The 15,000-nt window shown below is 31.9% G+C and overlaps 2 protein-coding genes across 5 annotated transcripts in view; one reads left to right on the top strand and one right to left on the bottom strand.

The window, feature by feature from the left end:
* LOC118447069 (uncharacterized) overlaps positions 1-6,624 on the bottom strand; it is a 16,958-nt gene extending 10,334 nt beyond the window's left edge. Inside the window, exon 1 of one of the 2 annotated variants that reach the window (XM_035878514.2) lies at positions 6,484-6,624. The gene's annotated coding sequence lies outside the window, so the exon portion shown is untranslated. The remainder of the gene's footprint in view (positions 1-6,483) is intronic. The other variant, XM_085656464.1, reaches the window with a different exon arrangement.
* The window catches only part of nrm (neuromusculin), a 26,660-nt gene that overhangs the window by 2,478 nt on the left and 9,182 nt on the right, over positions 1-15,000 (top strand). For all 3 annotated transcript variants that reach the window (XM_035878510.2, XM_035878508.2, XM_085656462.1), the window contains 5 exons: positions 9,982-10,180; positions 12,107-12,261; positions 13,229-13,399; positions 14,644-14,805; positions 14,993-15,000. The exon at positions 14,993-15,000 is cut by the window's right edge and continues 177 nt beyond it. In XM_035878510.2, the coding sequence (XP_035734403.1) occupies positions 9,982-10,180; positions 12,107-12,261; positions 13,229-13,399; positions 14,644-14,805; positions 14,993-15,000 (695 nt within the window). The remainder of the gene's footprint in view (positions 1-9,981; positions 10,181-12,106; positions 12,262-13,228; positions 13,400-14,643; positions 14,806-14,992) is intronic.

The raw sequence follows: 15,000 nt of genomic DNA, 5'->3' as shown, positions 1-15,000 counted from the left end.
CTCTCTCTCCTTCTCTTTCTCCCTCTCTTTCTCTCCAATTGGAACTTCCGATGTTTACTTCGAAATGCAATACACAGCGAGTATCAGGAGAGACGATATCTTATGATTTATTCATCCTCCTCAAAGGGTGAAAGAAAGATAGTCTCGCAACATCTGGAAAGACCAATGTTTTTTTTTTTCTTTTTATCCTTTTTTTTTTTCTTACTTCACACTCTTAGAAAATCCTTCGAGCTTGTAATAATTTATCTAAGAACATTGCCGAGATTCTCTATCTATTTATAAAATATGATGTCTGTGATACGTTATATAGAAAAATAATTTCCTCCTTTATTATAACCATACGAAAAATTCGATCATTCTTTAAAATCATTGAAAATCTAGATCCTCTACATTACGAAAAATTAATAGAACGAATTTTCTTAGCTATTATTGATAATATATAATATATATATATATATATATATATATATATATATATATATGTTTACGTACATATATCACGACGAGATATTTATTTATTTATTTTATATATATATATATATATATATATCGTTAAAGTAAAGAAATAAAAAACAAAACGAAAAAAGGAAAATAAATATAAATACATATAAACGTTATATTGTACATACGTACGTATATACGTGTGGGAAAAGATATTCACTTTGTTCGGACGATGAAAATAACTCGAACTAGATTAATCGTAAGTAACTTTTATTTGAACGATGTTATCCCATTCATTGTGAAAAACTTATTCGAGATTTATTCATGCGTCTTGTCTAGAGTGCTTACATATCTCAATCCTTTATAAATACATTCATACAATATACATGTATGCATGCATGAATGTATGCATAAATAAATAAATACATGAATACGTAAATACATATATATACATACATACATACATACATACATACATACATACATACATACATACATACATACATACATACATACATACATTCACATATACTTTCCTGAGTATTGTAAAATGAGGAAGAAGGGCGGAAGTGCGTAGTGTCAGGGAAAATAGTTCATTGTAACGCGAGCGCGCACACACACACACACACAAACACACACACACAAACACACACACACAAGTAGCTATATATCTCTATGTAACTACATACGTATCTCACATAACTACTGTCAATTGAAACGTATTGTCGGTAATAGGAAGAAGAAGTAGAGAAAGAGAGAGAGAGAGAGAGAGAGAGAGAGAGAGAGAGAGAGAGAGAGAGAAAGAGAAAAATAAAAAGGACAAAATAAAAAGGAAAAAGAAAAAAAAAGAAAAAGGAAACAAAGGGAAGAATTTAACGATTAACATTCGTGTCATTAAATCGAAAGAGAAAACCACATATTTGATCTTACACGTTTAATTAAAGAATTTATTACAAATCGAATGGACACATTGTTTCACACATTGATTATAACTTTTAATAACAATTTACCATGTCACTTCTCATTGTCCTATCTCTTTTTCTCTTTTACTTATTTTCTTTTCTTTTTTCTTTTTTCTTTGTTTTTTTTTTTTTGGGGTTTTTTTTTTTTTTTTAATCCTCTGTTAACCTTTTTACCTTTTCTGTCCTCGATCCTTTACAATAAAACAACGTAACGGAATACACCTACAAAAAACTTTACACAAATATGCACACTCAAACGTATATATAAACATATCATGTACATACGTATCACGTGTATGCAACTATGTAAATAAGTATCATATGTATGTATGTATGTATGTACGTATCTCTCTGATGAGTGTATATATACGTGGACGAAAAACGAAGGTAGGGATAAAAAAAGAAAAGGAAAGAAAAAAAAAAAAAAGAAAAAAAAGAAAGAAAGAAAGAAAGAAAAGAAAAGAAAAAATTTGCTCGAAGGCAAATACGAAAAAAGAGAAGAGTATCTCTTTGACTGTTCTCTTCAAATAATCGTACAGCACTGTATTCTTTCTCTTTCTCTCTTTCTCTCCCTTTCTCTCTCTCTCTCTCTCTCTCTCTCTCTCTCTCTCTCTCTCTCTCTCTCTCTCTTGCTATATTTTAAAAAGCATAATACATTTTTCGAATGGGATATATATATATATATAAATTATATATGTACACATATATACATACATATATATATATATATATATATATATATATATTTATTATATCGCCGGTGACCTAATTTTGTATAATCCCTGAATTCGTTAGTCGTACTCGGCACGCGACGCTTTTCCCAAGGAAAACATAACAAACCGTATACGACATATTTCCCAGCAGTTGTACGTTGTTACGAATAAAAGAATTGTCCTTGCTCGATAGAAAGCAGGTGAGCTCTCTCTCTCTTTCTCTCTCTTTTTCACTCTCTCCCTCTCTCTCTCTCTCTCTCTCTCTCTCTCTCTCTCTCTCTGTCTCTGTTTCGACGCGCGCGCTTTACTACATCGTCCTCCTCCACCTTCACCTCCACCTTCACCTCCACCTCTTTCTCCACCTCCTCCTTCTTCTTCTTCTCGACCCACCTTCTCCACCTCCGTCCTATTCCTTCATCGACACGGTTGTAATGTAGATGAAAGATAAATCGTTGAAAGGAATACGGTAGTCGAAGCCGAGAGTGTGAGAAAACGTAACATTCATTTCAGATGGTCTAAAAGGTTTCCTTGTATTATCATTTAGATACTATTTTACTATCTCTTTATCTATCCTTTCTTCCCACTACTTTTCCCCTTTCTTTCTTTTCCTTCCTTTCTCTCTCTCTCTCTCTCTCTCTCTCTCTCTCTTTTTTTTTGTTTTTGGTTTCTTTTTTTTCTTTTTCTATTTTTTGGTTTCTTCTTCCGTTTCTTTTTTCACATTTTTCTTCTTTTTTTTTCTTTTTTTATTTCCTTCAAAATCTTTTTCATTTTTCTCCTTCATTCCTTCTCTTCCTCCTCCTCCTCCTTCCCTTCCCCCCCCCCCACCCATGCTCCTCTCCTCACCCCAACATTCTTTTTCTTTCTTCATAATTTTTTTTCTTCTTTTCTCCGATCGAAAAGTACAATCTTTTTTTCACGAGCCCGAACACCTTTAATCGAACGTGTTGGAATCGTATGGTCAGAAGGGAACAAAAATGAAAAAAAGAAAGAAAAAGAAAAGAAAAAAGAAAAACGAGAAGTTAATCGCTACTTTCTTCTGTATTTCTATATTTCTTATTTCTTCTCTTTTCCTTTTTTTTCTTTTTTTTTTTCTTTTTTTTTTTTTTTAATCCTCATTTTAATTCGCAACATCCTAACATTCGCGTCCATCCGATTCTACGTCCCTCGTATCCTTATATCTTGTCTTTTTTTTTTTTTTTTTTTTTTTTTTTCGTTCATTTTTTTTACCTCGTATCTTTTTGTACATCCCTTCTTCCTCTTCGTTTTTCTTTTCTTTTTCTTTCTTTTTTTTTTTTTTGTTTTTTTCTAAATCGGACAATACGACCCTTTTTTTGGCACGGGTTCACGAACTCATCGTCGAAATTGTGTATCGTCGAAGAGAAAAATAAAAAGGCAATAGAAAACACTTTTCATTGCTATTTTCTTTTTTATTTCCTTCCTTTTTCTGTTTTTTTTTCTTTGTTTTTTCCTCTCCCCTTTTTTCTATTTATTTGTCTATTTTTTTGTTGTTGTTCTTTTTTGTTTTTTCTGTATTTTGTATCTTTTAGTTCGTCAAATCGTACTTTTTTTAATAAAAAAAAAAAAAAAAAAAAAAAAACACAAAAAGAAGAAAAAAGTACGATCTTTTTTGCATGAATTTATGAACGTATTGAAATTGTTCGTTCGAAGGAAAAACGAAAGGAAAAAAATAAAGGAGAAATTGTTAATCGCTGGTCCATTTTTGTTTTTTCCCTTTTTATTTCTCTCTCTCTCTCTCTCTCTCTCTCCCTCTCCCTATCTTTATCTCTCTATTTCTATCTCTTTCTCTCTATTTATCCTTTATAGCATTAATTGCTTCGCGATTCATCTCTTGATCCCTATTCGTTTTTTTTCTTTACTTTTTCCATTCTTCCAGATCAAAGAATAGAACTTTTTCACGAGTTCATGAACTCGTATTAAAATTGTATAATCCAAAGAAAGGTAAAAAGTAGGAGAAAGAAAGAAAAAGAAAAGAGAAGAAGAAGAAGAAGAAGAAGAAGAAGAAGAAGAAGAAGAAGAAGAAGAAGAAGAAGAAGAAAAAGTAGAAGAAGAAAAACAACACATATAAAAAAAGATAGGCAAATTGTTCTCCTTCTTCTATTTTTCATTTCTTCTTTTTTTTTTCCTCACCCCATTCTATTTATTTATCCGATCGTTTGTTCCTTTTTTGTATTTCTTTTTCTTTTTTTTTTTGTATTTTTCTTTTTTTATCCAAAACAAACGAACGAACGAACGAACGAACGAACGAACGAACGAACGAACGAACGAACGAACGAAGGAACGTACGAATAAAACGTTCGAGTAGCCTAAACATAATCTTGCTATTAGATTTAGTCAACATCTGCCATGCCGTGCGCGGCCCTGAACAAGATTCGATCATCGACTTTCATAGACCCAGGCACATCTAATGTGCCTCTTCTTATTGCATAGCTCTCGCTGTCTCTTTTTATACCATAGTACATATATGTATATAACCAACACATTGGAAAAGGGAAACATGGTTTTCTATAGGATTCCCGACAAAAAATGTCACCTCGCGTGAACGTCGAAGTCATGCACATGGCGGCTGAAATATTACTTGTTTATCCCTGGCAACGCCGTTCGAAAGGGGAATTTAAAACCCTATCGCGAAAATTCTAATCTCTTTCTTTGATCTTTTTGTTTAAGTTTTATGATATCCCATCCGGTTTTAACGAACGATAACTCTCGTTAATAAATCTTTCGGATATTTCGCTTTTCACGGGAAAAATTTTCTTCTTTATTTTTCTTTTTTAATTTTTTCTTTTTTTTCCTTTTTTCTTTTTTTTTTTTTTTTTTTTTTTTTCTTTAATTTTTTTAATTTCTTTCCTTCTCTCCTTTTCTTTTTTTTTTCTCTTTTTTTTTTCTTTTTTTTTCTTTTTTTTTTTTAACAAAAATTCGCGAATAAAGAGAACTAAGAGAAACAGATCTTTGAAATGTAATTACATAACGAAGAATTAATTAAATTACATTTCATTTGTTAGATAATAATATAATCGGTTTCGGTGAACGATCCCAATTGAAATTTTCTTCCTTTTCTTTATTCTTTTTCTATGTTTTTTTGTTTTTTTCTATTTTTCTGTGCGTTCTTTTTTTCTTTTTTCTTTTTTTTTTTTTTTTTTTAACTTTTTAATACCAATTATTATTCTTGTTATGTTCACTTAAGAAAGACACTGAGAGAGGAATTGAAATATCGATCGTAAAAGAATATTAGGAAAAAAAGAATTTATTCACTTCTGATAATGAAATAATTATTATTATTATTATTCTTAGAGGAATTTGTGTGAGTGCTTGTGTGTGTATGTGTAATATTTTCGTAAAATAATTTAATAAGAGCGATGAAAGCGTTTGAAATCTTCTTGTGTAGAATATTTATTGCCAATTATTATTATCCTTTTTTCTTTTCTTTTTTTTTTTGTTAAGAGAGATTGTAAGAAAAATTGAAATTACGATGGAAATAAACGTTCAAAAAAATTCATTTATCGATCTATCTATTATTATAATATAAAAAAGATTAGTTTAAAATAATATGAAATATTTTTGGATAATTGGATTACCTCTAATTTTACTAAAATAATCAAATAAGAGTGATTTGATATTTTTCGTTAAATATTCTGATTCTAATAATTCTATTATTATTATTATATTAATTAAGATGAACGAAAGAAATAAGAAATATTGGATAAGGAAAAAAATTTTCTAGAAAATATTAATCATTTATTATTATCGATCTATCTGTCTATCAATCTGTCTATCCGGTATCATTATAGTTAAAAAAAAAATATTATCTACGAAATATTTTCGAATAACTAGATTTTATTTTTGTTTTCGTAAAATACTCAAATAAGGATGAACGAAGCGTTCGAAATTTTTTCCAATACATTTTTATATAATTTTTCTATTATTATTAACATTATTATTATTATATAATTTAATAAAGAAAAGGAGAGATATAAGAAATATCGAATGGGAGAAAATTTTCTAGAAAATATTTATCATTTACTATTATTATCTATCTATCTATCTATCTGTCTAATATTATTATTGTTAGAGAATAATTTTTCAAAAAAATATTTAACATTTGTTATTATCTATCTATCTATCTATCTGTCAATCTACTTATTATTATTATTATTATTATTATTATTATTATTATTATTATTATTATTATTATTATTATTATTATTATTATTATTATTGTTATTGTTATTGTTATTGTTATTGTTAGAGAAAATTGTTCGGTTGGAATATATTTGTGGGAAGAAAGAAAGCAAGAAAAGAAAGGGAAAAAAAAAAAAAGTAAAGAAAAAAATGGAAACAAAAGTTAATACTCAGTTCGGTTTTCCTGGACAATAAGATTATGAAATACGAAGCGGTGTGAAAGTCACGGAATGCGCTTCGGGTACGGCGAACTTGATTATTCTTAGAACGGCTCCGTGGTAACTCTGATGTAAGCGTCTGAATTGATGCAGCCCCGAAGGAAGGAAACTGTGGTTGCCGCCGCTGCCTTCGTATAGAGCTGCATGTAACCGCTGCAAAAGATCTTTCGAAGATCGCGCCGCGAACTCTACCTACTGTCAGCATCGCACTTGAATACGAAAATAGAAATAGATAAACGTTGAAGTTTCGAGCCGGTTATTTGGATGCGTTAAAGTCGAAATTTTCCTAATGCGATTCTCTACGTAACTTAAGAAATATTCAACGTGAATAATTCATCTTTGAATAATTATCATTTGAATCATCATCGTTCGTTTTCGTCGTCGTCTTCGTCGTCGTCGTCATCATCCTCATGAAATTATCATTGATCGCATATTTCATTTAGATCTCTAAGGTTATTTTAATTCATTAAAAAATTTCACGGGTCCGTTAATTGAATCAATCCACGATCGGAATATTATAATTCATTATTCGAACTTTCAATATTTTCTAATGGAAATAATTTCAAATTCTATCAATGTATATATATACATATATATATTTCTTTTTTCATCGAAATGACAAAATAAATGATTCAAGAATCGTTTCGTATGTATGTACATAGACCATGTTCTTCGAATCAAGTTTGTAACTTTAAAAAGAATATCAAAAATAGAGAATCGGATAAAGAGAGAGAGAGAGAGAGAGAGAGAGAGAGAGAGAGAACGAAGCACAATGATCTCATATCGTTGAAATATACAGGAATGATAATATGATCGCGTGATCTGAAAATAGTCTCTGACCTATATTTCGGGTTACTCTGAAACCGTTTTTAACGGTTGCATCAAGCCGAAACAAAGACGATAATGTGTGTACGTATATATAATCTATTTATTTATTTATTTATTTATTTATTTATTTATTTATTTATTTATTTATTTATTTATTTATTTATTTAATTATGTATTTATTTATTTACTTTTATTTGTTTGCTCTTACGTACGGTTTTGTTTGTTTTTCTTTTTTTTTTTTAAAGTCCCTCGAGATATATAACTTCATCATTTGTGTAAATGCATTAGCGCGTTGTCACTGATAGATAATAATTTTTACAAGTGAAAATAAAATAAAATAAATAAATAATCATATGTGAATATATAACATCTTTTTTCTCGTGGAACACATTAGAGAAGTCTTCATTTTGACGCATTCATTTCTTGTACTTCTTTTTTCTTTCCTTTTCTTTTTTTCTCCTTTTTCTTTTCCTTTTCTTTTTTTTTTTTTCTTTTTTTTTTTTATGAACGACCACAGAAAATCACACGAAACACGGTCAAAGATATCAAACACGTGTTTGATATTGCTCATTCATGGGTACAAAAGAGAGAAGGTAAAAGAGAAAAAGAAAGAGAGAGAGAGAGAGATAGATAGAGAGAGAACATTTCTCATTTTGTATTCTCGACATATGTATATATCTCTTAACTGTAGTAAAGCATCGTCGTTTATCTGTTCACTGCTCTCTGCATATCCATACGCGGCCTGTTGCTTCTACCAGGAAGGAATGAAAATCAAGGGAGACATTGTTGACCTTTCGTATGTAAACCTAAGACAATGGCATATCAACGTTTGTTTATAAATTCAAGAAATTTTATATCCAATCCTAAATTAAAATAATGTTCGCGTTCAATTTATCTATTTATATATATATATATATATATATATATATATATATATTTATTATCGAGAATTTCTCAATTCAATAAGTTCGAATAATTTTGTACGATGAAAAATTTATTTTACTTATAAAATTTTCATAATTAAATAATAATTTAATAGATCGATTAAAAGGTTAATAGACAATTAAATTTCTACGATATTAATATCAGATAATTTTTTGTTAAATGTTCTTTCGTGTTACACGATAATATATATATATATATATACGCTTTAATTGTATTATTATTTAATTGTATTAAAAAAATATATATATATGTTTATATAATATAGTGATTGTTCTTCATTCTATCATATTATTGTATATTTTATATTATATCTAAAATAAATTTATTGGATATTCTTGACAAAAATTGTTGAAAAATCCTGTTCTTATAATAGAGAGAATTAAAGAGGTATGAACAAAAAATAAACGAAGAGAGTAAAGTAAGAGATACATATGTCGATTTTTTGTCTCGCTTCTTTCTCTCTCTCTCTCTCTCTCTTTCACTCGTTTTTTATTTCATAATTATTTATAATACACGATAATGAGAAAAAGTTGAAAACAATGTAACTCGTAAATACGTATGTATATACGTATGTATGAATGTATGTAGAGATAAGGGTGTGATACTTTGGCACAGTTTATTATACATACATACATACATATATACTTACATATATATATATATATATATATAATAAATATATACGTATGTATATACATACGTAACTGTTAGTTAGACTCATTTAGTGGTAGGAAGCAGGTTGACTTCGTATGGAAATATTTATTCTTGGCTCAAGTTCACACGTTAATATTAATTAAGAGCGGACGTTACAAGTCGGATGTTCGCATCGTCCTGCCTGCCGTCCGAATTTTGCTTCCTTGCTGAAAGCGTTTCAACGAGAATTCATTGTGTTTTTCTTTTACCTCTTATATACATATAGTATATATAATATATAATATATATATATATAATATATATAATATATATAATATATATAATATATATAATATATATATATATACATATAAGCGTATGCATGACTAGAGAAGAGAGAGTAATTTGTAATAAAAATGCGTGAACTCGGTGTACATACATGGATACATATATACCAATACACATGTATAAGTAGAAAAATACTTGAGCGCGCGTATACATACACACACACACACACATATATATATATATGAGATGGAGAGAGAGATGTACATAGTGTATATAATATGAAAGAGGAAAATTTTATTTGAGAAAAAAGAGAGTGAACGAAGCATTCGCGTGACGGTTCTGAGAGTAAGTTGAAAAAAATGAAAGGAAAGAAAAGAAAAGAAAAGAAAAGAAAAGAAAAGAAAAAAAAAAAGAAAGCGAAAGCTTTGCTTTGCTTTCGTCTCATTAATAATAAGAAATGTTTTTTTAATACTATTCTTCCCTTTCTCTCTCTCTCTCTCTCTTCCCTACTATTAGTTCTGTTTTTTAAAAATCTTTTCCACTGTCGTCGCCGTCGTTGTCGCTGTTGTTATCATTTCTGTCTATATCCTTCTATTATCATTATTATTATTTTATTTTATTTATTTATTTATCTCTTCTTTTTTCTATCTCTCTCTCTCTCTCTCTCTCTCTCTCTGACTTTTCTCTTTTTTTTTCTTTCCCCCCGCTCCCTTAAATATAACTTTTTCTTCTTTCTTTTCGATTTTCTATTTTCAGGAACAACCGAGGCATGGCTTGAAAGTGAGAAATATGCGGAAGTTGGAACGGAAGTGCTACTGCCATGCATCCTAAAACCACCACAGTGCGGGGCACTTCAAAGCATCGACTGGTATCGCGCGGGTACGCGCATTTTCGCTTTCAGCGAAGGCACGGGGTTAATGCGGAGCAACGACGGCGTAGCCAGCAGTGACGACAGGTGAATAAGTAATTAGATTTAATAATTTAACATCGGGGACCGAGTTCCTATTAATAAGCTGTACGCGTAAAGACCTGGTTGGTTCTGGGTGCCAGGGTGGAAAAGTTGAAATGACGAAAATGATGGAACGAGAAAAAAAGAAGAGAGAGAGAGAGAGAGAGAGAAGAAAGAAAGAAAGAAAGAAAAAGAGGATATAAAAAGGAATAGGGAAACGAATCAAAAAGAAGGAATAAAAAATAAAAAAGGAGTGAGTGAGAGAGAGAGAGAGAGAGGGGAAGAAAAAGAAAAAAAAGGACAAATAACAAAGGCAAGAGGATGATAAGAGAATAGCTGCAGACATCGGGATCACATAACGTGACATATAATTAGAGAAACACAGATATAAACTGCAAGCAGAATGAAGGATCCTCTTTTCCTTTCTATTTGCGTATTTATGCACACACACACACACACACACATATATATATATATAAATATATTAATGTGTATGTGCGAGTATATATATATGAAATATTCCTCAATGTCATTGTGAGGGTGGCTGTTGGTGCTGCTAATCGAAATCATGGAGGATCGGTAGGAGAACGGTGTGATTGTAACCCGGTGACAGAGAGAATATGCATGTCGAACGGGAAAACAAGAGGATAAGGGAATGAGAATAGGAGGAAGCACGTGGTACAATCCAGGCCAATTGGCCGAAATGATTGAGTTATGGGCGAGGCGATCGATGAGTGACCGAAGGGTTACGAGTGCGAGTGGGTGGTTCTGTATGGAAGGGGTGGCTCTTTATAGAAGGGGTGAAGGGTTTCAAATCGTGTTAGAGATTATATATACATACATTCATATATGTATACATACATACATACATACATATATATATATATATATATATATATATATATATGTATGTACCAGCTCGTATTCCATTTATTGCCTTATTATACGTCACACGAAAGGTTTCTCTTTTCTTTTCTTTAATGGTTCTCCTTTGATTCGATAATCGTCACCGGTAATGCACTTACACACATACACCCACAGTGCATCCTCGTAATTTTGTATTAAAGCATGGGTAGAAAATGGGATGGGGTGGGGTTGGGTAGAGGACAGAGAGTGAAAGAAAGAGAGAGAGAGAGAGAGAGAGAGAGAGAGAGACTTAGCTTCTAATTATTAGGAGAATCGAACGTTCGTGCTCTGAAATAGGGCCGCTTCATTTACACCGCCTAGCCTGCTCACGTTGCTAGCTTTCTCGAAAAGTACCTACCGTTCGTTCTTGCCCTTGCTACTGCTACCTCTACTAGTGCTGCTGCTATTGCTGCTGCTGCTGCTGCTGCTGCTGCTGGTGGTATTGGTGGTGGTGATGGTGGTGGTGGTGGTGGTGGTGGAGGTGGTGGTGGTGGTGACGTTGGTAGTGGTTTTACTCCTGTTGGTGTTGGTACTTATCAACGGCTCTCTCTTTCTCTCTCACTCTCTCTTTCTCTCTTTCCTGCCATTACTGCTTGCAAGGGGTGCAAAAGAAGAAGAAGAAGAGGAATAAAAAGAATAAGAAAAATGCGATAGAGAGAGAGAGAGAGAGAGAGAGAGAGGGAGGGAGGGAGTGAGGGAGGGAGGAAGGGAGAAGGTGAAAGGAGGATTTCTAACTTAATTCTTCGTTCGCTTTCTCCCTCCTTATGGCCGACAATTAAGCCGTTTCGGAGCACGAACATCAAAGGTCGTACCTAGACCGATCGTTGTTCCAATTAATGATCCAACTACTGCTTTTACTTTACCTCTTTATTCCTAAGCCATCCGTTGTCCTTTATTATATTATAATGAACGATCTTCTTTCGTGATCGTCATATCCAATAATTAATCCCATCGAATATTATTTATCATCGTTATATATCGGCATCATGTAGAATATTTATTATTTATTCGACAATTATCTTTCAGATTGGACATCGAATATATGCTCAATTCTACTACCGCTTATCTGAAAATGATCGATGTTAAACTTAAGGACGAAGGACTTTACAGATGCGAAACTGTATACTCAGCTGGAAATTTGGATTGCAATAATATTCAACACGTAACACTTAACGTTACGAGTAAGTTCGATATCCTTGATAATAATCTTGGATTTCTATGTGTGTCTGCGTGTTAGTTCGTATACGTGTGTTTGTGTGCGCGCGCGCGCACGTATAATGTATTTGTATGTCTCATTTAGAACTTTTTTATGTTTCTGATGTTTTTTTTTCCTCTGTCTCCTTTTTTCTCCTCTTTCTTTTTCTTTTCTTCTCCCTCATTCGAAAATCCATCGAAATCTAGAACGTTCGATTTTTCATTAATAGGTATACTACGTTCGACACGTCTAATATCGTCCATTACATTATTGCCAGGTGTTATATCGTAAAATAGACCCTATTATCTCTTATCGGCGGTAACCTACTTATTTTAAGCAACGACTATCTAATTTCATTTCATCTCATTTATGGTTTCGTATACGTTAATATCTTAAAAGAAAGAAAAAGAAAAAAAAAAGAAAAGAAAAAAAAGAGAAAAGAAGAAAAGAAAAAGAAAGAAAAAAAGAAAAAAGAGGAAGAAGAAGAAAAGGAAAGAAAAGAAAAACCACCTCGCGCTCATTTATTTTAACTTCATCTTTACAAAAATGAAATAAGTTAATTAACATTATTTTCGAGGTGCTTGCTTGTTCGGGCTCCGGTACCTTTTCTTTTTTTATTTTTTTTATTTTTTTTTTTTATTTTTTTTTTTATTTAGGCCACGTGCAACGCTCTACCTACCTACCTACCTACCTACCTAACTCTTCGATTTTTCCACTTTACCTTCGGAAGTTTCTTTCTTTCTTTTCTCTTTTTATTCGTCGCGATCGGGGCCAAAATGAAAGGAACAAGAGAGAGAGAGAGAGAGAGAGAGAGAGAGAGAGAGAGAGAGAGAGAGAGAGAGAGAGGGTGGAAGAAAGAGGGTGGAAGAGAGAACGAATGAGGTAAAAAAAGGGGTGAAAAAGAAATATCTACAGCTGCTTCATTTTAATCCCTTTACCGGCTTTTATTTCAGTAAAACCCGTTAACGTACATGTCATCGACGAGAACACAAAGAACATTTTAAGTCCGGATGCAACATTTGGACCGATAGACGAAGGTTCAACTATTTCACTGACTTGCCAGAGTGGCGAGGGTAGACCGGTTCCCACGGTGCAGTGGTTTAAGGGTGATCAACAGCTCGAAGGTAAGTTTCCAATCTCGTTTTCTTCTAATGGAACGTCGATTGGTTCGCTAATCTTTAGCGAGCGTTAACGAGACAACGATAATAAACGAGTAATTTCAAATAATAGATAGATGGATGGATGGATGGATGGATGGATGGATAGGATTGAATTTTCGAAAACTTTTAAACAAAGGACGTAAGAACGTTTTAAAGAAGAAATTTTTCCCTTTGGATCATCTTCGATTTGAAATTATTACGAATTTCTTTTTCTTCTTTCGTTCTTATTTTTTTTTTCTGTTTTTTTTTTCTTTTTTTTTTTTTTCTTTTCTTATACTTCTTCCAACTAATCGTAAGCGAGTTGTTTGATCTAACGAGAACGAGAACGTAATCGACTGCTACTGGTTCTAAACGGTTGAAAAGTGGGGATTGGATAGGGGAAGAGGGTGCCTGGAAACTGGGTACGTGATTAACGATTGAGAGGAGTTATAATAGTAATAATAATAATAATAATAATAATAATAATAATAATAATAATAATAATAATAATAATAATAATAATAATGATAATAATAATAATGATATTAAGTACAACGATAATAATAATAATAATAATAATAATAATAATAGTAATAACTGAAATCGTTGATAAAAAAAGAATAGAGAGAGAAAGAGAGAGAGAAAGAGAGAGTGAGAAGGCTAGTCTAAGATTTGAAGTACATGGATAGGATAGGTACTTACAAGAGTCGATAAGGACAGGCTAAGAGACTGCGGTAACGTATGATGAGAAAAGTTAGTGTTACGCGTCGTTCAAGAGAAGTTTCCCTCTCTCGAGCCAAAGCGTTATGGGGGTGCGGAGAAGTCGATTAGTTAGAAGACGACCTCGGCTCTTCGCGACTTAACGCGATTAACGTAACATGTACGAAGGAATTAACTGTACCTTAGGGTCGACCAAGAATATTCTCTTAATCCTGATTACGTTCGCGGAGTTTACTTTGTATCTATATCTGCATATGTGTCTACACATATATATATATATATATATATATATATATATATACTTTCTATCTGTACATATATATACTTTATACCTATACATATGTATATATATATATATATATATGGAGAGAGTAGGTAAGTAGATATCCTATCAAAGAAAATGTGTCACGGTAGCGCGTGTTCATCGATAAGGGAAAGAGATTGAAGGTAACTATTACATACTATCAAAGTATGAGTACTCTAATCATTTTCATTAATTATGTTTTTAGCCGTAGCATCATCAACTATTGACGCCAATGGCATAGGCACCGGTAGTAGCTCATTGAAGATGCAAGTGACTCGTGAGGAGCTCGGCGATATTTTCACGTGCAAGGTCAACAGCGTTGCACTTCTAGAACCCATCACTGACGACATTAAACTCGACATTCACGGTAAGTCTACTATATATTTGCTTTGTATGTACTCTTTTGTATGTGTGCGTGTGTGTGTGTGTGCGCGTTTTTTTTTCTTTTTTGTATACGTATACACCCTCGTTCTTTCTTCTTTCTATCTATTTTTATTTATATATTTTACATAATACATTTCTTCATACGCACAATTTTATCATTATTTCCTTAGTGCGCCCA

This window comes from Vespa mandarinia, chromosome 4 (genome assembly GCF_050613455.1).
Source record: "Vespa mandarinia isolate Hongniang chromosome 4, ASM5061345v1, whole genome shotgun sequence".
Taxonomy (NCBI): domain Eukaryota; kingdom Metazoa; phylum Arthropoda; class Insecta; order Hymenoptera; family Vespidae; genus Vespa; species Vespa mandarinia.
The sequence above is the reverse complement of the archived record's forward strand: the minus strand, read 5'-3'. Positions and strand labels throughout refer to the sequence as shown.